At 43.0% G+C, this 27,123-nt stretch overlaps 1 protein-coding gene across 9 annotated transcripts in view; it reads left to right on the forward strand.

The window, feature by feature from the left end:
• The window catches only part of TENM1 (teneurin transmembrane protein 1), a 490,610-nt gene that overhangs the window by 285,190 nt on the left and 178,297 nt on the right, over window positions 1-27,123 (forward strand). For all 9 annotated transcript variants that reach the window (XM_072124023.1, XM_072124021.1, XM_072124025.1 and 6 more), the window contains 2 exons: window positions 5,790-5,987; window positions 7,800-8,000. In XM_072124023.1, coding sequence (XP_071980124.1) covers window positions 5,790-5,987; window positions 7,800-8,000 — 399 coding nt within the window. The remainder of the gene's footprint in view (window positions 1-5,789; window positions 5,988-7,799; window positions 8,001-27,123) is intronic.

Genomic DNA, 27,123 nt, shown 5'->3' on the forward strand with positions numbered 1-27,123 from the left:
CCAGCCCAGCCAGAAATGTTGGTGAAAATATGGAAGCCTTCAGCCCGGAAATTGGGTCCAGAGCAGAATAAGTGCACTTTTAAAATTCTTTTTGCCTGCCTTGGGTTTTCTGAAATTTAGAGTAAAAACCCTGTTTGCTGCTCTAGTAGTATTGGTTCTTAAATATATTCTATCAAATAATAGCAAATGAACAGAGAGGATAGGAGGTTGATATCCACGAAAGCATTTAGTAGTATTTTACAATTTATTTGTAAACCAAAGCATTTTGATACTTTTTTCCACAAAATTGTGTCGTGCACAGTTTTATTGGCACATTAAAAAACCTTGAGTGCTTTGAGTTGGATCATTAGAGTGGATCATTCAGTTGGATGTTTTATAAAGGCCTGTAGGACTGTGAAGAACACACAACCACATTTGTAGTCCTATATATTTATAGAGCGGACAAGTGCCAGTATATTATCATATTATTTTTAGTCATTTTAAAATCTAGAAAAAGACAGAAACCCTCAGGTTGAGGTTCTTTTAGAAAGGTGCTAATTAAAAAAAACAGAAGGCGCTAATTAGATTAACACATGCTGGAAGGGTATGTTATTGTGGAGTGCTAAAGAGTGTTTTGGAGAGGTACAGTACAGTGATGATGCATTTACCATCTGGTTTGTTGGATGAGCTGAGTCTTCGACAACACGTAGTAGCCCTTGGAATGCTATATGTTGTATAGAATTTTATGTCTTTCAAAAAATCTTCTTTAAATAAAGTTGCTCCTCTTGTATGATAGAACCTGTAGAGAAAGTAATATAAAGCATCTGTTCTCGGAAGGTTTCTGGCTACTTTTACTGAGCAATAACATGTTGTATACCTTTTAGCCAATCACCAACTTCATGACATGTTTTTGTCCATGGCTCCAGTGATCGTTTAAGACTATCATGGGCCCTGGGCTGTATGAATATTACAGAACCTACAAGTCTGGAATTTATACATATGGTACTAGAATCAAGCTCAATATGGAATGGAGGATGCATCCAGGGGGCCTTAATCCTTATTTTTTATGTAATGACCTTTTGCTAAAATTTAAAAAAAAAAAACAAGCCCCTCCCCAATCATTCATTGTGTCAGGGTAAAACAATTGTTAAAAATCTAAAAAAAGTGAAAGGAAAACACAAAAAATGCATTGACAAAGCATTTAGACCTTTTTTTTAATTTAATCGTGTTTTGCAGTGATTGTAGCCTCCCACCTTCTTGGTTATGATGCCACAAGGTTCACATCTGGATTTGAGGACATTCTGACTTCTTCTCTATGGTCTACTGAAGCTATGTCACAGTAAATAGAAACAGTCAGTGTCAAACATTTTTCAGTTGTCTCCAAACCTGTTCTATTGTGTTTAAGGCAGGGCTTTTGCTGGGCCTTAAAGAAAATCTACCATCAAAATCAACTTTTATAATTATTCTAATGCCTAAAGGGCTTTGTAGGGGTGTTACCAGAGCACCTCTGTGCTGCAGTTTCCCAGGTAGTTACAGTGTGCAAGTAGCACTTCCTCCTCCAACTGTATTGAAACTACCTCTGCTACAGTAAGATTACAGGCAGAGGGAGAAGGAAGTGCTGAGGAAGAACATGGTTGGGGAGAGGGGGGGTGAGACAGTACGTGAAGCTTCAGGACAGCAGGGCTATGGTAACACCTCCAGGAGCCCTTCTGGCTCATTAGCATATTTATAAAATTAGATTTTAGATGGAAGGAGGCCATGAATACAAAATTACCACAGTCACAGAAGATTATCACAGTCATGGTGCCTGGATCTATGACTAAGTGCTCCTGGTTTATCATTTTATCATGATTTTGATGATAGATTTCTTTAACACATGCACATTCAAAGAGTTGCGCCTGAAACACTCCGGAGTTGTCTTGGCTGTGTGCTTAGGGTCATCGTCCCAGTATGATTTATCTCATTTGATTAGGTTTCCTCTAAGAACATCTATGTACTATGTACATTAAGTGTCTCCCATCCCACAACTGCTGAACAATCTTACCGCATGATGGGGTAAGATTATTTCATGTTTTCTTAGTAGTTCTTTCCTACTTAATAGTTGGAGTCTGATATACATTTAAAGCTTTGAGACCTCACATAGACAGATTTTTCTCCAATCAAAGGAATGGCAACAAATACAGGTGGTCCCCTACTTAAGAACACCCGACTTACAGACGACCCCTTGTTACAAACGGACCTCTGGTGTTGGTAATGTTGGTAATTTACTGTACTTTAGTCCTAGGCTACAAGAAACGGCTGTAACAATTATCAAAGGTGTCTGTAATGAAGCTTTATTGTTAATCCTGGTTCTTATGAAAACCCAACATGCTTAAAATCCAATTGTCACAGAGACCGAAAAAAATTTGGTTGGGGTTACAATTATAAAATATACAGTTTTGACTTACATACAAATTCAACGTAAGAATAAACCTACAGAGCCTATCTTGTATGTAACCCGGGGACTGCCTGTATACTAGGAGGAAGGGGAAGAAACATCTCAAAATCGATAAGGAGAAATGGTAGACCCCAGAGCTGTATTTTATGTAGAGTCATGGCAAAGGGTCTTAATTATGGAGAACAATTGTGTATTCACATTCTTATCATGTGATATAGAGTGAAGATTGATGCTGGAGAACCTCAGTTGTTTTATTGTAGTACAGGGTTTTAATAAACTACAATGTAAGGAAATGTGAAACTTTCTGAATGTGTTTCAAAACAATTCCAAAGTTTGTAGGGTCACGCTCTTAGTTTAAGCGGTAATGTATGCACCCTACAAAGACCCCGGAGAATTAGATTCCAGTTGAACATTCTCAGGTTAAAACATTAAAGCATAGTTGATCATTGACTTCCTCAAGACACTTAGCTCCTTACATGAGCTACTCCTTCCTGTAAGGGAGATAACCCTGTGGTGTACCACAACTCATTTGGCACTGTATTTAAAAGGAATGAAGTCATTTTCATTATACGTTAGTGATGGTACAGGTTAATCCTATTGATTCCATTCCTGATATATGATGATTTATTTAGAAGCATTAAGAAGTCAATTAACGAAACCTAGATATAAATGATAAATATTTGACGATCCTTTAGGAATTGTTTCTACTACCGCGACACATTTTAAGGTTACCAGAGTGCTACCCGTACAGTAAGAAAAATCAATTATGTAAACAGAAAAAAAGTGTCTTGAATATAATTCCCACTAATTACTCTAATTGCTGAGTGTCATCTTAGGTGAGAACACAGCCTCGTGGCAGTCAGCAGGTTAATGATGTTGCTGTGTCGGTAAATTCATTGCCCAAGGCTGAAGTTGTGTCTTTAGTTGTAAGAAATGTCTCAGTGTCGCCACATCTTTGTGACATAGAAAGGGATTGGAAACGCCTACAAAAATATTTATTTTAATTTCCCGTGCTGTTTAAAAAAAGTTTAAAAAAAAATTATATATATATATATATAGATAGATAGATAGATAGATAGATAGATATATTCATGATGCATGTATCTATATAAAAACAACACTTTGCTGGCCACATTAGGAGGGATTTATACCGGAAATCTATACCAGAACTTTTTGCCTGAACTGCTGTGAACAGGGGCGTTACAAGAGGCTTAGGAGGCCCATAAGGTGTCACATTTTTCCATATGAGAAGACAAGTACTAAAACAAACTATAAACTTTGAACTGGGGTCTTTCGATTTCAAATTACGCCACTGGCTGTGCACCACATTTATTGAGGGGTTTAGACCATTTTGGACAGTTTTTTGTGTTGCCCAAAAAGGGGCATGGTCTCTGGGAGAGAGGTGTGGTTTAGACTGTGCACCAAAAAAAATCGGTCTATGCATTACAAAATGCAGTGTGTGGACCAGAAAATTCAGTCGGAAACTAGACCAACTAAAAGCTGGTAAACTCCACACGCGTAAACTACTCCAAATGCATCATCCAGCATGATATATCTGGAGCACTACACGACTGTGCAGTCTAACTCTACACTGGTGTAATTGACGTTACTTTCATAATCTACCCCATTGTGTATTTTTATACTGTTTTATACATTACTATCCTACACACTTAAAGGGGTTGTCCGAGAGATCTGGAACAAAAACGAAAGAGGGCCAGGAGAGGGCTGCTTAAAAAAATAAAGTCCTACTTACCTTCCGGTGCCCTCCGGTATCCAGCTCCGTTCTGGGCGCCATGTAAACAAACATGGCCGCCGGAGCAGCGCAGGACTCAGCTACCGGCCGTCCGTGGCTGGGCACGCCTATCCGTCCCTATACACAGCATTGTGTATGGGGGGTATGGGGGCTGGAAGGTTGTCGGGTCCGGCCGGAAGCTGAGTCCAGCGCTGCTCCGGCGGCCATGTTTGTTTACATGGCGCCCGGAACGGAGCTGGATACCGGAGGGCACCGGAAGGTAAGTAGGACTTACCCCTTTAAGGTAAATGCACATGCTGTAGAATGTTTGCAGGATTTATCACGTTGTAATTCTGGAACTATTCTAAAACCAGACACATTTTGGGCCACATTTACTTACAACAGTGCAAACTGCACTAAATGCACTAGTGTGCCCCAGATTCAGGATTTCTGGCGCACGATCTTCATGAATCTGGTACTCCCTGCACAGCTCCGACAGATTGCACCACTTTTTTTTGGTACACCTTTAACATGGGTTGTGCAACACAATTCTGTCAGACATTGCATGTTAAATCTGGTGCACAGTCCGACTGAGCACCGGAATGCCCAACTAATTTGTGTTGCATGATGTCTAGTGGCGCAGGCACTTCTTGAATACCTTCTTGCAAGCAGTTTGAACGTCCAAAGTCTGACAGAAAACTGCCCCACAGCCTTTAGTAAATGTGCCCCATTATGTTAGGATTCAGCTTCTGTTGGAAGCTCAAGTGCACTATAAAAGTTGATTTCCATATCAAAATTCATAGCATTATGTGATATGCCAAAATCGGCAGTGGGAAGACCTCATCAATTCCACACACACTACAATGCTACTCTATTACACAGCGGATATGCCGTACAGCAGATACATGGATAAAAAGTAAGTAAGAAAATGTCCTTATGGTTTTGACACTTACCACTCAGTCCAGTGGATAAAAATATATGTACCAGTTGTGCTCAAAAGTCAGGGTTCTTATGGCTTTTTAAGGGTTATTTTTATATTATTGGTTGTCTTTATAATTTAAAAAGAGAGAACACAGTAATTTGACAATACACTGATCATGATTGGAAAAAAAGTTGCTGTGTTATTCATATTGTCTAAAAAAAGGCCATGAAAGCCAAAGCCAGGCTTTGGAAATTTTATGTTAAAGGTTCTTAAAAAAAAAAAAAAAAAAAAAGCGTATGGTTTAAATGTTTAAACTCCCGTATACAGAAACCATTCACAATAGGTGAAAGTCATAGATGCCTTCTCCTCAATGACCACTGCATTGGTCATGTAACGTGCCTACACGCTCTAACATATAGAACATACACTGTATACATACACATGTATGATGTGGCTTTTGTAAAGCTTATCTATGAATGCTATTAGCAGCAGCTTAGGCAAGTTGTATTTATCTTGGTCATATCTTGGCACAGAGTTAGACATAGAAACAAAATGTTGATATTGAATAACCTTCCATACATACTGTATCCATGACAGGGTAACAGTAGCTTTGCAATGCATACTTATACACGGGGTTTTCTTGTAAATGACTACCCTAATGTATATGCCAGATATTATCGATATTTAACCGTGTGTTTACTTGTTTTCTTGTATTTTAGATTCATGCCCCGTACTCTGTAGTGGTAATGGTGAATATGAGAAGGGACATTGTGTATGCAGGACTGGATGGAAAGGAGCAGAATGTGATGTCCCAGAAGAGCAATGTATAGACCCAACATGCTCTGGTGGCCATGGGACCTGTATTAGAGGTGCCTGCATCTGTGTACCAGGATATAAAGGAGAAATCTGTGAAGAAGGTTGGCTATTCAAAGTATCTATTTTACACAGGACAAATATCAGTACAAGATGACATAAGTAACTTTATAAAATGAATCATGATTTATATAATGTGCCCTTATATCGGTCTTGGAGTGCCTCCAGCAATGGAAGTAGTTGGCATTTTCATTCTGGTTTACACTAGTTGTCCATAATATTTGGGACGAGTAGGCAGGCCTTGTTTCGTATCAAAATTTCGATTAAACTAATTGCACAATTGATGCCATTATTAACAATACATTTTTGGTAACTGTTACAGTTAGCAGTCCTCACTGAGAAGGAAACAGCTTAACTAGGGAGGAGACGGAGTTGTGCTTTTCAGAAGAAATTAATGAGCAGTAAAGAGATATTTGTAATAATTTTTATTCAAGACATCTAGATGGGACATCTAGATGGACAAGGCCAAGAGGAGCCTGTTGCTTTGTTTTGACTTACAAAATATTCCACGTTAAGAGAGCTAAAATCTTGAGATAGGACCATGTTCCAAAATGTTATTCTGACAGCCTTATCGCTTACCTATGGACTAATCATCATCACTCTTATCAGGGTTTTGCCTTCCTCTTGATCGATAGAGCAATAGATCACATAGAGCTGTTCACCCAGGTGGTGGTGATGTTCTGCTCCTAAAATGTGACGTAGAGCTGCAGCCTCTCATGATTTCTAAAGCACTAGATATACTGTATAGATGCACTTATGAATGTAAGGTCAAAAGTTCAGTTTAAAATTGATGGACCGCTCAAATGTATTTGTATTTTGGATCACAAATTTGTTTTATTAGACAAAAAAGTTGACACAAAAAGGTGGACTACGCATTTAGGGACTGCACTGTTCCCTTCATCATATCCCGAGGCCCTGCTGCTAGGAAGTTTCATGCATTCACAAATATAGTGAAGATAATGGAGAGGGCCGGCGCTTCTTAAGCATTGGTGGTCGTGTAGCTCTGTGTGATACACTTTTATATGTGTGTTTATTCAACCTTATCTTCTCTTAAATTATGAAGGAGCACTGGATAAAATTTGAAGGCAGAACAGGAAGGAGAGACAGCATGTTGTTCACACAGAGCACACTTTGAAGGGTGCAAGCTGGTTCTTGATCCTGGTCCGGGATCCAATCGATCAATAGTATAAAACAGCAGCACAGCATCAGATGAACAAGCTCTAGGGAATGTCTGTATTCATGCCGTCTTTATCAAGCATCATAATTTATCAGGCTGATGAAGACTGCATGGAAGTTGAAACATTGTGGTGGTGAATAAAGACACTCCTTTGAGTTTGTTCATCTGATCTTGCAGTTTTTCTATACTACTGAAATTTAAAGACAACATCCTCCAGAATCAGACAACAGATGCTGCATCTGTTTAGGTGAATCTATATCCCCTGTATGATATATGGGAATACACCTTACTTAACAAACAATGTAGCTGTGATAACCAGAATGAAAAGCTTCATGACAGGCACAGTGGGACTAACATCTATTAGGAATTTGTAGCATATTATAATATGGAAAAACAAACCGTAATATTACATATTTAGAGTAAAACATTAATTATAATAATAATAATAATAATTTATTGTTGCCATTGTATTATTGTAGTTAGACCTTATTCACAATCTGTACTGATCCAAACTCCAGTAGGTTGCAGCAGTAGGTTCCCAGGTGTGACCATTTCCTTCCACCCTTGGTAAAGCCAATGCTGTTTTATGTACTTTATGTAAAATGTCATTTTCCTAGCAATTTATGAATAGTAACTGGATCACTTTGATAAAGTTAATTTTGCATTTCATTTAATGCAGAAAATTGTCTGGATCCAACATGCTCTGATCATGGAGTGTGTGTACAAGGCGAGTGCCACTGTACTGCTGGCTGGGGTGGTGTAAACTGCGAGAATGCGCTGGCTCTTTGTCAGGAGCAATGTTCAGGTCATGGCACCTATCTAATGGACAGTGGGATCTGCAGCTGTGAGCCACACTGGACAGGAGCGGACTGTTCAACAGGTAATTAATGACCCCACCAATCAATATTTTACCAAAGGTCTAATATTTATTGTATCAATCCAGGCATAACCTCTTATTATGTCTATAACAACACACAGGGCGAGGGGAACAATGCACCAGCTCTTTATAAATTCCCCCTAATAAATCAACAACTTTCTGATTTTAAGATCTGTTTCTGCTAACTATGAATGACAAGAGGCTGCATATCTTTACAAAAAGTGGGTGTTCTAAGGGGGACCTGAAACTATGTGCTCACAAATGACTAACAGCAACAATGTAATGGTTAAAAAAATATAAGAAGGAAGTGCTGTGTGGACGAGGGAGAGGGTGAGACAGTTTAACAGTGTGTAAAGCTGAAGTTGATTTTAGAAGGAAGAAGACCATGGATAAGAAATAGAAGAAGATTACCACAGTCATAGTGCCTGGATCTATGAGTAATCTATGTCCCTGGTTTAGCATACTATATTTGATGATAGGTTTCTTTTAAAATGTTGTGTTAGATTTACACCATGCACACGACTAGATTGGGGCCAGTTATCTGACAAAAAAAAATTTGCTGCCAGACCACAGGCCCCTATATTGGTCTATGAGACAGAAATACAAAGAACAGACATACAATTCAAATGTGCAGTAAACGTAATATTTCTCTATTTAATAACAAATATATATATTAAAAAAAATTGTATGATAAATTTTATTCAGTATGACATTTAGGTCATGCCTATTGCTGAGAAATTCACACTGTGTTACCAAGTGGCAGAAGAGAGCTGACACCTTCTCTCACCATGCTTAAGGCTTATGAAATTGCCAAACCCTGTTACCCATAAGTTCAAGTAACAGAGTTTTACAGGATAAGTCATTTCATATTTTTCACATATAATATAAACATATATATAGATATATAGATATACACTCACCGGCCACTTTATTAGGTACACCTGTCCAACTGCTCCTTAACACTTAATTTCTAATCAGCCAATCACATGGCGGCAACTCAGTACATTTAGGCATGTAGACATGGTCAAGACAATCTCCTGCAGTTCAAACCGAGCATCAGTATGGGGAAGAAAGGTGATTTGAGTGCCTTTGAACGTGGCGTGGTTGTTGGTGCCAGAAGGGCTGGTCTGAGTATTTCAGAAACTGATGATCTACTGGGATTTTCATGCACAACCATCTCTAGGGTTTACAGAGAATGGTCCGAAAAAGAAAAAACATCCAGTGAGCGGCAGTTCTGTGGGCGGAAATGCCTTGTTGATGCCAGAGGTCAGAGAAGAATGGGCAGACTGGTTCGAGCTGATAGAAAGGCAACAGTGGCTCAAATTGCCACCCGTTACAACCAAGGTAGGCAGAAGAGCACCTCTGAATGCACAGTACGTCGAACTATGAGGCAGATGGGCTACAGCAGCAGAAGACCACACCGGGTGCCACTCCTTTCAGCTGAGAACAGGAAACTGAGGCTACAATTTGCACAAGCTCATCAAAATTGGACAGTAGAAGATTGGAAAAATGTTGCCTGGTCTGATGAGTCTCGATTTCTGCTGCGACATTCAAATGGTAGGGCCAGAATTTGGCGTCAACAACATGAAAGCATGGATCCATCCTGCCTTGTATCAACGGTTCAGGCTGGTGGTGGTGGTGTCATGGTGTGGGGAATATTTTCTTGGCACTCTTTGGGCCCCTTGGTACCAATTGAGCATCGTTGCAACGCCACAGCCTACCTGAGTATTGTTGCTGACCATGTCCATCCCTTTATGACCACAATGTACCCAACATCTGATGGCTACTTTCTGCAGGATAATGCGCCATGTCATAAAGCTGGAATCATCTCAGACTGGTTTCTTGAACATGACAAGGAGTTCACTGTACTCAAATGGCCTCCACAGTCACCACATTTCCATCCAATAGAGCATCTTTGGGATGTGGAACGGGAGATTCGCATCATGGATGTGCAGCTGACAAATCTGCGACAACTGTGTGATGCCATCATGTCAATATGGACCAAAATCTCTGAGGAATGCTTCCAGCACCTTGTTGAATCTATGCCACGAAGAATTAAGGCAGTTCTGAAGGCAAAAGGGGGTCCAACCCGTTACTAGCATGGTGTACCTAATAAAGTGGCCGGTGAGTGTATATATATATATATATATGTATATATATATTTCCACATTATGTCATACAATGGCTGAATAATTTGCAAGCAGTTTCACACTCAGAATCTTGCATGGTTTCTGTGGCACATACGGTTACTGCAGCATCATGTGCCATTTTTCTGGCTAAAATGCTGTTGGTTAAAAATATGTAGTAAAATAAGAAAATAGTAGAAAAAGTAGAAATGATCTTGGCGATGCAGTATTAAAATATCAATGCCAGGATGGGATTGAGGATTAAGGCTAGCTGCAGACGAATATGTTCCATGTATCATACAGAAATATGATGTTGAAATTGTTATAGGGAGTCCTTACATCATATTGTTTTATGATCAGTACGTGGGATTGAACCAGAACACAGTCCACTTCGGGTTTTGGATTGAACATTGTTCATCTACAGCCGGCCCAAAAGGCACTTTTTTTTAGTTAAAGGCATCAGAACATATAAATCCAATTGAGATGACCAGTAGTTTGGGATATGTGTTCAATAAAATATTATAGTGTGAAGGTACATTTTTAATATGTTATGATTTTTGGGAGGGGACAATATTATGTGAATATGGTATTTTTGTGACATCTGTAGAAAATTTGTGGTGGATCTAGAAACCCCATATTACTGTACTATTAATTGTTTGTCTAGGGTAGTAGACTTAGGTGCCTTAAGTGTCCACTAGAATGGTTTTCCATAATAAATAGGGTGGTGCCACAAAAAGATAATTACTGCTGCATATATTACAGTGTGACCCCGTGGGGTCTACCCACTGGGACACCCAGCAATTCATAAGAACAGAGGTCACAAGGTTACCTGACATAGCCCCCCCCCCATTCTCCATATAGAATGAAAGGAAAGTGTACATGTTCAACATGAGTGACATGCACTTCAATACTCCCATAGATGTGAATCAAGTGGATTTTGTACAATGTGGATAGGGGAAAAGTGCTTTGTAGTGCAAACACTTTAAGCTAAAATGACTTTATAGTAGCTCTCATAATGTAGTAAATATAGATTGCATAATCACCACAAAATCATTTCCTGCTTTACTATTGAGGGTTTTAGTATATAGGCTGTTTTATTTATAAGGGTATTCTGAGAATATAAACATCTGATACAAAAAAAAACATAATGCTATAAATAAATGAATATTACAGGACTCAATGTCATTAGTCACAAAATGGAGCTTTACTAGTTTGATATTATGATTCACAAAATGTTATGAGCTTTCTAAAGTAAGCAGGCATATCACCATGATGGCCGCCACTGGAAACTACAAGTCCCATGATACTTTACTTCTATGCTATGCTCCCAGTAATGATGTAACAAACTGTCTTGCTATAGTAATGATGTGTCACTGAGATGACGTCTCACCAAAATACCGGCCATACTGCAACCAACTGACTACAGCCAAAGATAGTAATGACCACATGACCTGCTCTGGCAGGTGCAGGACACGTGATGTGGAAATGTAACCAGCGGCCATGTTCTGCCCTGTGTCTGCTCTGCTTAGACAAAATCAACGGACTGATTAAAGGGCCAGTAGCATTTTAGTTCTTTATTACAGTGTAAATCAACAGCATTTTCCTTCTAAGAAGAGCTAAATTTTAAATAACTAATTATATTTTAGCTTATATTTTAAGAATCCATATTGTATATGAAGTATGCTTATTCCTTGAATACCCCTTTATATCCCACTCTGTTCCCTTAAAGTAGAAAAAAGCTGAAAAAATGTATATGATCCTGGTGGCCCTTAACTGATTGAAAACGGATAGAAAATGCAAGTCCAAAATGTGAGAAACATGTGTTCACTTGCAGTGCTTCCCCCTAACAGATGCCATTTTGATGTGCAAATATCACTATTTCTCTGTAATTTCACTTAGCAATCTATTGATGCCTCAGTATAGCATCACAGGGGTAGCTAGATACAATACAATCTTTGCCTGCTAAAAGTCTAGGGGACCATGAGCACACGGTCAGGGAGGCTGCACTTATTATAACTTTGTGACAGCAAGCTGTTATCATTAGAGATTATGATAAGAGTTTGTGCTCCCCCTGTGGAAAACCTGTGTGGTATAGTCCAGACACTTGCATCATCCTGGGAAACTTCTGTCAGAGATGATGACCCTCTTGATACAACAAGAGATGACTGGACTCAACAAAAGCTAAAGATTCCATGATTTGTCTTGTACAAAGTGACAACTAAAGAGAGCTGTATTCTATGTAAAGAGGGTATGATATTTGCTGGAGTTATGCTAGGGTTTACTTAAGTTGAATAGCATGCACCTTGTTGTCTCTAACATTTCGTCTAGTAAATAACTTGAATATTTTTGTTGTTTACAGGAAAAAAGGTAAATAATTGTGGAAATAACTAAAAATTGCAACGTAAACAGAAACACAATTGTACATCTGAGTGACATTGCACCTCATTAGAGATCTCAAAATGTGGCATTTTGTCTTCTGAGAGTTAGCAGGATGTTCTTTGAGATGGTTACAAAATGCTAGATTGTAATTAACAGTTAGCAAAATAAAACAGTGCGACTTTTGACAACTTATCAAGTTTGCATTACTCTCTGTGAATAAATAAGTGCACGCTCAGCAACATCCAGTTCATGAAAGCTTTTCAATTCTCTTCCAAACCTGGAACATATTTCTTTTCAAACGGCAAAAAACAGCCTTTGCAAGGAAATGTAACCAGGTAATTGCATAGTGGGGAAGAAACAGCGTAAAACTTTTCCATTCCACCTGTCAAAGTATTTTTCTCAGCACAATGTAACAATTGATCTATTGGACTGAGGGCTGGTTTACAATCTATTTCCCCTGGGGTGAGGGAGTACATAGAACACCCAGGAAGGCACAAGGGGAAACTAGTGGTTCTCATCTAGAAGTTTTGAGCTTTCACAAATAAGCATAGTTATTTCTATAAAGAAAAAAATTACAATTTTCTAACATGCTATCTGTATCAATTATTTATGGATTCTCTAGATCTCTGCTTGCTGTTATTCATTATTTAATTCCAGTCCACTGCCAAGGTACACAGTTTGTAGACTGACTGACTACTGAACTATGACCATAACAAGTTGTGCACCTGTGTGCCCAAAACCTTGGACTGATTTTTATAGACTGAAAGGAAGCAAGGAAAGACAGCAAGCAGAGAAATAGAAAACTGTGAAGAATTAAGGGCCCTGATTTTACCAATTTCTGTGTTGTCAGGCCCATAGAAAGTGTCCTGTAATGTAAAGAAGCCGGGGCTGGAGGATTCTGGACAAAGAACCCCTCACTTGAACCTTATGACATGACTGCAGACATCAAAGGGCTGGTCTGGAGTAAGATGCATGTCAGCTCTTATATGTGCTCACAGGATGAATTACATCAGGCAGTAGGGCAATAAGAAAGCAATGGATGAGATGCCATAACACTTGACTATGACTGTAGCAGTCTGTGTGCTTGATCAGCAAGCTGTGGCTGGTAATTTTGGTACAGAGGGAAACAGAAAAGGAGATCAGTTGGGGGAAGTGCTGAACTATTCTCTGCCTTATGCTGGGAATTTCATTTTTTACTGGGCTACACTTGTGTCAGGCCTCAGCTTTCTCTTAGACATGAGCACAAAGATCCGGCAGGGAACACAGGAAGGGGCTGGGAATTAATTAGGAAAGGCGGTTGGCCACCGCCAATTATTGGTGTGCTGGCCCTTTAAATTAAACGGAGCCAGTACGCGAGGAGCCGCGGGAGATGCCGCTGGAACCCGGTAAGGTGAGTAATGCACCTGCGAGGGTATGAGGGGGGGAGGAAGTAGGAGCTCACTACATACAGTCTTCTGTACATTGAGAGGAGGTACTGCACACTTATGGATATTGGGTGGTGCACGTGTAGGATTCTTTATCCGCTTTGGTAGAGTGTAGGGACATGGCATAAATTTATATAAAGTTTAGCAGATCAGGAGGATTACTACATTTCAATCATCTAGACCTTTGACAAGTTAGCTCTGAATAGTATGTATGCAGGCATCTTAGTATGATTTGGTAAGGCAGTGCATATTTAGCAACATTGGAGCATGCCAATGGAGTGTACCATGCTGAAGGAGGAAGGGGGCCCAGTCTCTCCTAGTTACACCCCCACTAAGGAAACTTTTTCTTAAATGCCACCCAGCTCAATCCAATACCCTTACAACACAATAACTGGAATCTTCTTTAGAAACAGGAGTTAGAAAAAAACAAACAGGTACACCAGCAAAAATGGACGCACCCCTGGTGCACTGAGGCAATTATTTGCATAGATATTAATACAAACTTTTCCAAATACATCTGGAAAGCTTATGACTAGAGATGAGCGAACATACTCGTCCGAGCTTGATGCTCGATCGAGCATTAGTGTACTCGTAACTGCTCGTTGCTCGGACGAGTATTTCGCCCGCTCGAGAAAATGGCAGCTCCCGCCGTTTTGCTTTTTGGTGGCCAGAAACAGAGCCAATCACAAGCCAGGAGACTCTGCACTCCACCCAGCATGACGTGGTACCCTTACACGTAGATAGCAGTGGTTGGCTGGCCAGATCAGGTGACCCTGGGATAGACTAGCCGCTGCCCGCGCTGCTCGGATCATTCTCTGTCTGGATGCCGCTAGGGAGAGAGCTGCTGCTGGTCAGGGAAAGCGTTAGGGTGTTCTATTAGCTTACTGTTAGGCAGGAGTGATTCTAAAAGAACCCAACAGCCCTTCTTAGGGCTACAATAACGTTATAATTTTTTTTTTTTTTTATTTGCAGCTAGTACCATATTGTGAGGAATTAGCAGGGGGACTTGCTACCGTTGTGTTTAGCTCTTAGTGACACACATATCCACCTCAAACACCAAAGTGGGAAAATTTATTAGGGGTTTGAGTAGAATTAGGCACAGTCTGCCAGTTTCTTTTTATTTTACGTTTATTGTTTTAATAACTCAGTGTCATCTCATCTGGCATAGTAGTGTGCTTTCATACTTGGCTAGAAAATAGCCATAGGAGAATACAAACGGCTTAATTACGCCTACAGTAGCGTTATATATATTTGATTTCTGGTTGATCTGCTGGTGGCTGTAGTTGTTGCAGTGCATCTACTAGTAAATTGTGAGCAATTTGGAGTCAGACTTGCGACCACTGTGTTTTAGTGACGCACATATCCATCGCAAAGACCGAAGTGGGAAAATTTATTAGGGCCCGGGGTTGTATTTCAATTAGGCACAGTCTGCCATTTCCTTTTTTATTTTACGTTTATTTTTTTCATAACTCAGCGTCATCTCATCTGGCATAGTAGTGTGCTGTAATACTTGGCTAGAAAATAGCCATAGGAGAATACAAACGGCTTAATTACGCCTACAGTAGCGTTATATATATTTGATTTCTGGTTGATCTGCTGGTGGCTGTAGTTGTTGCAGTGCATCTACTAGTAAATTGTGAGCAATTTGGAGACAGACTTGCGACCACTGTGTTTTAGTGACGCACATATCCATCGCAAAGACCGAAGTGGGAAAATTTATTAGGGCCCGGGGTTGTATTTCAATTAGGCACAGTCTGCCATTTCCTTTTTTATTTTACGTTTATTTTTTTCATAACTCAGCGTCATCTCATCTGGCATAGTAGTGTGCTGTAATACTTGGCTAGAAAATAGCCATAGGAGAATACAAACGGCTTAATTACGCCTACAGTAGCGTTATATATATTTGATTTCTGGTTGATCTGCTGGTGGCTGTAGTTGTTGCAGTGCATCTACTAGCAAATTGTGAGCAATTTGGAGTCAGACTTGCGACCACTGTGTTTTGCGCTTAGTGACGCACATATCCATCGCAAAGACCGAAGTGGGAAAATTTATTAGGGCCCGGGGTTGTATTTCAATTAGGCACAGTCTGCCATTTCCTTTTTTATTTTACGTTTATTTTTTTCATAACTCAGCGTCATCTCATCTGGCATAGCAGTGTGCTTTCATACTTGGCTATAAAATAGCCATAGCAATAGGATAGCATCGTTTGGTTTTAAAAACTAAAAAACACAAAAAAAAACAAACAAAAAAAAAAAAGTTAAAAAAAAAATTCAAGTTATAACTCTCATTTTCAAAATGTTTAACCCGAGGGCTAGGGGTAGAGGACGAGGGCGGGGACGTGGGCGTCCAACTACTGCAGGGGTCAGAGGCCGTGGTCCTGGGCGGGGTGAGACACCACCTGCTTATGAGGGAGCAGGGGAACGCCGCAGAGCTACACTCCCTAGGTTCATGTCTGAAGTTACTGGGACTCGTGGTAGAGCACTGTTGAGGCCAGAACAGTGCGAACAGGTGATGTCGTGGATTGCCGACAATGCTTCGAGCAATTTGTCCACCAGTCAGTCTTCCACGCAGTCCACCCATGTCACCGAAATCGGCACTCCTCCAGCTCCTGCACCTCAGCCTCCTCCCCCCCAGTCTGCCCCCTCCCAGCAAAATTTGCCATTTGAACCGGCATACTCTGAGGAACTGTTTTCTGGACCATTCCCACAGTCACAAACCACTTGTCCGGTTGCTGATGAGCAATTTTCCGATGCCCAGGTTTTCCACCAGTCGCAGTCTGTGGGTGATGATGACCTTGTTGACGTACTGGAAGAAGTGTGTAAAGAGGAGACACGGTTGTCAGACAGTGGGGAAGTTGTTGTCAGGGCAGGAAGTCCGAGGGGGGAGCAGACTGAGGGATCGGAGGATGATGAGGTGACAGACCCAAGCTGGGTTGAGAGGCCGGGTGAACACAGTGCTTCTGAGACGGAGGAGAGTCCTCGACCAGAACAGGTTGGAAGAGGCAGTGGTGGGGCCAGACGGAGAGGCAGGGCCAGAGCTGGTGCATCAGCGCCAAATGTGTCAACTAGTGAAGCTCCCGTGGCGAGGGCTCCTGCGGCGAGGGCTAGATTTTCAGAAGTCTGGAGGTTCTTTAAGGAAACACCGGATGACCGACGGACTGTGGTGTGCCACATTTGCCAAACCAGGATCAGCAGGGGTTCCACCACTACTAGCTTAACTACCACCAGTATGCGCAGGCATATGAATGCTAAACACCCCACTCAGTGGCAACAAGCGCGTTCACCTCCGGCCGTGCACACCACTGCTCCTTCCCCTGTGTCAGCTGATAGTCAGCCCCCTGCCCAGGACCCTGCCACAAAAACCCCATCGTCGCCTCCACGATCCTCCACAGCATCCACCAGCGTTCAGCTCTCCATACCCCAGACGCTGGAGCGGAAACGCAAATATAGTGCAACCCACCCGCACGCCCAAGCCCTTAATGTGCACATCTCCAGATTGCTAAGCCTGGAGATGCTGCCCTATAGGCTAGTAGAGACCGAGGCCTTTCGCAGCCTCATGGCGGCGGCCGCCCCTCGGTATTCGGTCCCCAGCCGCCACTACTTTTCCCGATGTGCCGTCCCAGCCCTGCACCAGCACGTGTCAGACAACATAATCCGTGCCCTGACCAACGCCGTTTCTGACAAGGTCCACCTGACCACGGACACGTGGACGAGTGCTGCCGGGCAGGGCCACTATATATCGCTGACGGCACATTGGGTTAACTTGGTGGAGGCTGGGACCGAGTCTGACCCTGCGGCTGGTCATATACTGCCGACGCCAAGGATTGCGGGGCCTACCTCGGTCCAGGTGTTTCAGGCCTACTATGCCTCCTCCTCCTCCCACCCCTCCTCCACCTCCTCCTCCGAACGACCAGCAGGCGGTGCTGAAACTGCTGAGCCTAGGCGATAAAAGGCACACCGCCCAAGAACTATTACAGGGCATCACGGCGCAGACTGATCTGTGGCTGGCACCGCTGAACCTGAAGCCAGGCATGGTTGTGTGTGACAACGGCCGTAACCTGGTGGCGGCTCTGCAACTCGGCAGACTGACACATGTGCCATGCCTGGCCCATGTGTTAAATCTGATAGTTCAGCGTTTCCTCAAGACATACCCCAATCTGTCTGATTTGCTCACGAAGGTGCGCCGCATCTGTGCGCATTTCAGGAAGTCCAGCACAGATGCTGCCACTCTCAGGGCAGCGCAGCGCCGACTCCAACTGCCCGCTCACCGACTGTTGTGCGACGTGCCCACGAGGTGGAATTCAACACTGACCATGTTATCCAGAGTTTACCAGCAGCGCCGAGCGATTGTAGACTGCCAGATGTCAACTTCCACCAGAACTGGTAGTCAGGTCAGTTAGCTTCCTCAAGTCTACAATGAGGAGTGGACGTGGATGTCTGATATCTGTCAGGTGCTGAGTAACTTTGAGGAGTCAACACAGATGGTCAGTGGCGATGCCGCCATCATCAGCCTCACCATCCCGCTGCTTGGCCTGTTGAAAAACTCTCTGGTCAGCATGAAGTCGGAAGCTTTGCGCTCCTCACAAGAGACGGGGGAAGAAGATTCCCTTGTTGATAGCCAAAGCACCCTTAGGTCTGTTTCTCAGCGCATATCGGAGGAGGTGGAGGTGGAGGAGGATGAGGAGGAAGAGGAGGAGAATGTTGGCGAGACACAAGAGGGGACCATTGTTGAGTCCTTCACTGTTGAGCGTGTATGGGCAGAAGAAGAGGAATTGGAGGAGTTGGAGGAGGAGGAAATGGACAGTCAGGCCAGTGAGGGGAGCGAATTCTTACGCGTTGGTACTCTGGCGCATATGGCAGATTCCATGCTAGGCTGCCTATCCCGTGACCCTCGCGTTCAAAGAATTTATTCCAGCACCGATTACTGGGTGTTCACTCTCCTGGACCCACGGTACAAGCAAAATCTTTCCACTCTCATCCCTGGAGAGGAAAGGAGTGTGAGAATGCATGAATACCAGCAGGCCCTGGTGCACAAGCTGAAACAGTATTTCCCTTCTGACAGCGCTAGCGGCAGAGTGCGTAGTTCTGCGGGACAAGTAGCGAGGGAGAGTAGGCGAGCAGGCAGCTTGTCCAGCACTGGCAAGGGTACGCTTTACAAGGCTTTTGCCAGCTTTATGTCACCCCAGCAAGACACTGTCACCTGTCCCCAGTCTCGGCAGAGTAGGGCTGATCTTTACAGAAAGATGGTGAGGGAGTACGTAGCTGACCATACCATCGTCCTAAATGATCACACAGCTCCCTACAACTACTGGGTTTCAAAGCTGGACATGTGGCACGAACTGGCGCTGTACGCCTTGGAGGTTCTTGCCTGCCCTGCCGCTAGCGTCTTGTCCGAGCGGGTTTTCAGTGCAGCTGGTGGCATCATCAACGATAAGCGTACACGCCTGTCGACTGACAGCGCTGACAGGCTGACGCTTATCAAGATGAATAAAGCATGGATTTCTCCTAATTTCCAATCTCCAGCAGGTGAAGGAAGCTCAACCTGAATAATTTATCCACTCCTCCTCCTCCTCCTCCTCCTCATTTTCCTCCTTCTCCTGCTCTTTGTACAGTAAAGCAGAGGAAACTGGCTATTTTTTGACAGGGCCCACTGGCTCTACCTATAGTACTTTATGCATTTAATTTTTCTGGAGGGCCACCGACCCGGTCCTCTGTTTTAAACAATTTTTGGGAGTGCCACATACAGGCACTCAATCTATTCAATTTTTCTGGAGCTCCACCTACCTGCTCCTCTGGTTTGAAAAATTTTTTGGACTGCCACATACAGGCACTCAATCTATTCCATTTTTCTGGAGGGCCACCTACCTGCTCCTCTGGTTTGAAAACTTTTTTGGACTGCCACATACAGGCACTCAATCTATTCAATTTTTCTGGAGGGCCACCTACCTGCTCCTCTGGTTTAAAAACTTTTTTGGACTGCCACATACAGGCACTCAATCTATTCCATTTTTCTGGAGGGCCACCTACCTGCTCCTCTGGTTTAAAAACTTTTTTGGACTGCCACATACAGGCACTCAATCTATTCCATTTTTCTGGAGGGCCACCTACCTGCTCCTCTGGTTTAAAAACTTTTTTGGACTGCCACATACAGGCACTCAATCTATTCCATTTTTCTGGAGGGCCACCTACCTGCTCCTCTGGTTTGAAAAATTTTTTGGACTGCCACATACAGGCACTATCCAAATTGAATTGTCTCCATAGCAGCCTCCACACGTTGTCTCCATTGCTACCTCCAAAAGTCGTCCATATAGCTGCCTCCATACATCGTCCCTTTATCAAACGAGGTTTGTCAGGCCGAAATTTGGGTTGTTTTCATGGATTCCACATCGAAGTTGTTAACTTTGTCGCCACCCTGCTGTGTTATCCACAAAATACACTGGCAAACTTTTACCATTTACGGATATTATTTCAGCGCTTCTTGCGCATCTGTTTACATTCCCCTCACCCGCCATATCCCAAACTTATAAGAACGCTACTACACTTGATCTTATACAAAAGGTTCTTAGAAGTGCTGTTTGGGGAGTAGCCTAGAGACAGGGGCTTGGATTGGCGAAAGCTCGCCTGGCAGCGGAGCGGCAGCTCCATGCCAAGAACCAACTAACATAGTTTTAACTGCAGCACCTTTAATCTACTACTAGTTCACTGCCTCCATACATGCCCGCCTTATCAAACGTGCTGTGTCAGGCAGAATTTTGGGTTGTTTTCATGGCTTCCACAACAAACTTGTTAACTTTGTCGCCACCCTGCTGTGTAATCCACAAAATATACTGGCAAACTTTTACCATTTACGGATATTATTTCAGCGCTTCTTGCGCATCTGTTTACATCCCCCTCACCCGCCATATCCCAAACTTATAAGAACGCTACTACACTTAACTTGGTGCAGGCTGGGACCGAGTCTGACCCTGGGGCTGGTCATATACTGCCGACGCAGAGGATTGCGGGGCCTACCTCGGTCCAGGTCTCAAAGGCCTACTATACCTCCAAATCCTCCCACCCCTCCTCCACCTCCTCCTCCTCCGAATTACCATCCGTGGGCATGGCGCCATAAGTCGGTAGCTCTAGGCACAGCAGCAGTGCCGTCGCTAAGCGACAGCAGGCGGTGCTCAAACTGCTGAGCCTAGGTGATAAAAGGCACACCGCCCAAGAGCTATTGCAGGGCATTCCACATCAAACTTGTTAACTTTGTCGCCACCCTGCTGTGTAAGCCACAAAATATACTGGAAAACTTTTACCATTTACGGATATTATTTCAGCGCTTCTTGCGCAGATGTTTACATTCCCCTCACCCGCCATATCCCAAACTTATAAGAACGCTACTACACTTGATCTTATCCGAAAGGTTCTTAGAAGTGCTGTTTGGGGAGTAGCCTAGAGACAGGGGCTTGGATTGGCGAAAGCTCGCCTGGCAGCGGAGCGCCAGCTCCATGCCAAGAAACAACTAACATAGTTTTAACTGCAGCACCTTTAATCTACTACTAGTTCACTGCCTCCATACATCGTCCCCTTATCAAACGAGCTGTGTCAGGCTGAATTTTGGATTGTTTTCATGGCTTCCATGTTAACTTTGTCGCCACCCTGCTGTGTAATCCACAAAATATACTGGCAAACTTTTATCATGTACCGATATTATTTGAGCGCTTCTTGCTCACCTCCTTTGGTTCCTCTCTGCTACCCATTGGTTTGAAGCCTGAGTCCATTTAGGGTATGTCGCCATGCCACTCTCTAGCCTTCCGCTGCTGCCGCTGACTCTGTCACTCTGTCATGGCCATGCTGTTGCCCATAATTTTGGCATAATGGTGCATTTAAGCAGCCTCAGAGGCATCCATGCATGCTGCCCATGCTGTTTCCTGTCCATTTCCGTGGTGTTTCCATCCTTTTCTGAGGTTCCCAGGTGTTTGGCCAAGCTTCCCTGTGCAGAGCCTTGGTCCCCTTGAAAAATGCTCGAGTCTCCCATTGACTTCAATGGGGCTCGTTACTCGAAACGAGCACTCGAGCATCGGGAAAAGTTCGTCTCGAATAACGAGTACCCGAGCATTTTAGTGCTCGCTCATCTCTACTTATGACGTATCCAGCACAATGTTGTCTTTAATTTGGTATGCTTTGAGACCTAATAGACTGCCTCTATAGTGATGGAGGACTTGTCCAGGATTAGAAAATTTAAGCTATGTGTTTCAGCGATTGTAAAAACAGTTTATTCAGTGCTCCTTCAGTGCTCCTGTACAGCTGTGTCTCTATTTGTGTACAGTGGCTAGCAGTGACGTGATTTCGAGAGCCATGCGCCTTCTACAGCCTGTAACTGTTGCAGCAGCGTGATGTCACTGACGACTAGGCTCGGAGTGGCCCACACGTAAACCGGTGAATCCACTGCTGCTTGGTGGGCCCCCAGGGCATGCATTTGTAGTGCTTGACAGGTACTCCAAATTTCCTCATACAAATATTCAGCATACAGCCATCTTATGCATTCACATAATTATATAAATATTTTGGGCCCCAAGATCAAATGTTACCGGTGGGCCCTACACATCCCAGTCCAACATTGCTAGTGACCTTTGTGTACAAACAGAGGCTGGCGACAGTGAGTGGCGCTGCAGCTAATTAGTGGGTCAGTAGACACAGAGTAGAAGCTGCTTTTTATTGTTCCAACTTCAACTCACCCCCATCCAAGCCACGTGTAGATAAAATATTTTAATTCCAGACAACCCCTTTGAGATGTGGTCTACCTGACGAGAGAGATCTCAGTTTTTGGTCATTTTTTTATTGACATTTTTTAAGCCAAATTTCTGGTGTTTAACCTGTAATAGTTTTCATTTAAAGAATTCTACATCATTCCTTTTCTATACCCGTCCTTATAATAATAATTATAATATTATAATTATAAATTCCAATGACAACACATCACATATTGTATTTCTGCACATAAAACTGTATATTATTAGAACTCTCAGAATGACGTCATTGCCCTTTTTCCTCTGTTACATAGATAAAAGCTTAATATATCATTGTCCAGCACTCCATTACTTCATTATTTAATAGATCAATCACCTTAGAAACCAAGAGAAAATTAAAACACTTAGCCCATGTAATCTGCCACTTTCCATTTTCACTAATCTGGAAAAGGTCAACTATTCTGGGCATAAAACGATATGCAACCGCTTCTATAAGAAAATGTTATCTTTACTGGGATTTACTGGGATTTATATGTACTGCACAATGTCACACCCTTGATGTTATGGCTTAAGGGATTTGTGGCTGTATATGACCATTTATGCTGTGTCCTGACCCATACTCATATTATTCAGGCACAACTAAGGAACCTGGTAAAAACACAGCCAAAATTGTAGAAAATGTTGACTGAAAATCTAGCAGTTACATTTTTGTTATAAATCTGCTAAGAATGTACAGCCAAAATTTAGGCAAAAAATGTGTTGGCTGCATAAGCACTTAGAGCAAGTTAAAGGGAACCTGTCAGCAGAAACTTACCTAATAAACCACTACCAGTATGTTGTCGAGCAGCCAAAACAACTTCTAGATCATGTATATTTCATGACCCACTATGGTGGAATTGAGAAAATCTACTTTGAAGTGAGATGTAAACTGGTTGTATAAATCAACCTCTCTCTTCTTCAGAAAGCTCCATTCACTGTAAGTGATGACCCTGCATCCAGAGACATCACTAACCAGATCTCCTGAAGTCCGGTGCATGATGTCAATCACAGAGGAGGAGGCGTTCAGAGCTCCCTATCATGACTTCAGTGTTGAACTCTCCTCCTCCTCGACTTTATACAACCAACTTACATCTCACTTCAAAGTAGATTTTCTGGATGATACCACCACAATGGATCATGAAAGAAACAATAACTAGAAGGTGTTAGGCTGCTTGACAATATACTGGTAGTGGTTTATTAGGTCAATTGCTGACAACAGGTTCCCTTTAAAATATAAAATATAAAAATGTATGACACGTATACAGGGCCGGCGCTATGGGTAGGCAAAGGTGGCAATTGCCCAGGGCCCCCTGAAAGGGGAGAATCTCTTCTTTCAAATGAATCTTGAATTTTGTTTCTAGGTGCTATGGATCCAGAGATATTCAGGTTTAAAGTGAGAATATCAGGTGCCATTTTATATATAAAAATCACTACCAACGGCAGTTTAACAGTTAATATCTCCGTTTTCCTAAAACTTAGAAACACATATTTAGATTCATATAAAAGAGGAGACTCTCTTCTTTCATAGGAAAAAAGAAGTGAGGTTCTATGTATCACAGAGCCAGAGATACAGCCCCTGAAGTGTCCCCCCCCCCTCCCTCCAGATTCTTAGCCATCAGGCTGCAGGGAGTTTGCTGCACACAGGAGCTGCTGCACCTCACAGATAATGGAAATATTCACTTTATATGTTACTACATTCTGAGAAGGGATAATATCAATTAATATTCATGTTATTAACCCTTCTCTGTGCAGAACTATCTAAGAACACACTTTCTCTCTTATTCCCTTTTATTTTGTGATAGTTTTTTTTTGTTGGGAAAATTGACTGATACGATGAACATTCGATCCTCTTCGCCTAATGTGACTACACTGTGACCAGAACATGTCCATAAAGTTATATGTAACACCAAACACACACACACACATGTCCTGGAATAAAGTTTTTATTTCCCACCATCCTCCATTATTTACACCCATGTTATGACGTTCTCACTCTAATTCTTATGAAGCGCGGAGGGCTCTGTTATTGTGCGGATAATACAATGGCGCACATCTAAAAGTGACTTATTATCTCACTAGAGAGGTTTATGGATATATAGTTATTTATTTGGGTGACCATTGTGTAAGGAACAGACAATGATAGATCTGTGTGAATTTTCTGCAGTTCCCTTTGCTGCATATTTTGGTGAATATATTGGTGTGGGGCAGGGGCGTCACTAGGTCAAAAGATCTGGGGCCCGTGCCCCAGATCTTTTGGCCCGTGCCCCGAATGTCCCGGTGTCCGGGCGCATTTCCTCACCACTGTAGTGGAGAACAGAGCCGCCGGCTCCGTTCTCCACTACAGGGAGCAGGAGACGCGATCTCACAGCGTCTCCTGCTTCAAGCAGCTCACTATAGCTGCCGGGAGCAGGAGACGCCTGGTGATGACGTCACCGCACCTCAGTCCTGCGAGAAGACGGAAGAGAGAGAGAGAAGACTTGGGTGAGTATGTTTGTTTTTTTTAATGATACAGTGGAGGGGGAGAGGGCACATTGAGGAGACTGTGGCGACCATTACAGGAGGCTAAGAGGGGACATGGGAAGGGAGGGCTGTGGGGGACATGGGAGCTGTAGATGTCATTACAGGGTTTTTTTTAGGGGGGATGGGGGGACTGTGGGGTACATTACAGGGGGCTATGAGGACATAGGGAGGAAGCTGTAGAGGACATTACTTGTGGCTGGGGACATTAAAGGAGGGCTATGAGGACATGGGGGACTTAGGAGAACATTACTTATGACTGGGGAGAACTTTTTAGAGGGGCTGTGGGGGACATTGGGGCACATTATATGCTGGGTGGCTGTGTGGGCATATTACTTACTGGGGGGCAGTGTGAGGACATTACTTACTGGGGGGCTGTGTGTGGGCACATTACTTACTGGGGGGCTGTGTGTGGGCACATTACTTCCCGGGGGGCTGTGTGGGGACATTACTTCCCGGGGGGGGGGCTGTGTTGCACATCACTTACTTGGGGGCTGTGTGGCACATCACTTACTTGGGGGCTGTGTGGCACATCACTTACTGGGGGGCTGTGTGGCACATCACTTACTTGGGGGCTGTGTGGCACATCACTTACTTGGGGGCTGTGTGGGGACATCACTTACTTGGGGGCTGTGTGGGGACATCACTTACTTGGGGGCTGTGTGGCACATCACTTACTTCGGGGCTGTGTGGCACATCACTTGGGGGCTGTGTGGGGACATCACTTACTTGGGGGCTGTGTGGCACATCACTTACTTGGGGGCTGTGTGGCACATCACTTACTTGGGGCTGTGTGGCACATCACTTACTGGGGAGGCTGTGTGGGCACATTACTTACTGGGGGGGCTGTGTGGGCACATTACTTACTGGGGGGCTGTGTGGGCACATTAATTACTGGGGAGATTGTTAGGGGTGGCAGCAGGATAACACTGCCCGGGAACCAAGATGTAGGGACAATGAGGAACATAAGATGTGGTGATGCCTAATGGAGAAGATGGAGGACACATCACCTGCAGTCACTGGAGGGAAAAAGTAGGGATTTCTCCTGTGTTGTCTGTAGCTGTATATACTAGAAGTAACCTTGTTATTGGCACAGCCACATGTGAGGGGGTTATGTACAGGAGGGGGCATTACTGTAAGAGCGCTACATATGTATTGGGGCCCGTGCCCCGAATCTTTTACCACCCTAGCAACGCCCCTGGTGTGGGGTCTGTATGATCTCCTCACATCTTACTGTTTTAGGAAAGTAGATTTTCTTTATAGAAGTATCTGGATTTGTACATATTGTAGAGGAAATTTTGAATGTTAATTACCAAATGCATCGCCTGGTTGTCTGCTTTCTATTCTATAGGTTTTATGGCGCAGTTACTTTTTATTCTGTTTTATTGCTATATTTTGCAGGTTGTGACTGTCTTACAGTTAATAGCTGAAAAGCAGATATCTAGTTATCACAGTTTTAGTGATATTATGTGGTTTTTTTTATGTGAACATATCAATAGGGCACATTTGTGAACTCTACACATGTCCATCTATTACATTTAGGAGATGTGAAGGTAAACATTTTATGTTTGGATCCAATTTTTTGCCATCAGTCAAATTTTAAGTATTTTTTTATAAAATGTTTCAGTTTGAATCAAAATTGCATGAAGGCGCCTATGTCTATAAACTCTTTGATGCAATTTTAAAAATGGGGCAAGTGTCTGCTTTCAGGAAATATCGGTCCCTCTCCCCAATGGGCCTCACAGTTTAATCAACTTACCAGTCAGTTTTTGGCGTGTGGGAGGAAACCGGAGGACCCGGAGTAAACCCACGCAGACAAAGAGAGAACATACAAAATCTTTAACGATGCTGACCAGCGCTGCAAGGCTGTAGTGCTCACCACTGAGCCACCATGCTGCTCATCAATCTTCCTA

This window comes from Engystomops pustulosus, chromosome 9 (assembly GCF_040894005.1).
Source record: "Engystomops pustulosus chromosome 9, aEngPut4.maternal, whole genome shotgun sequence".
In the NCBI taxonomy this organism is placed as follows: Eukaryota; Metazoa; Chordata; class Amphibia; order Anura; family Leptodactylidae; genus Engystomops; species Engystomops pustulosus.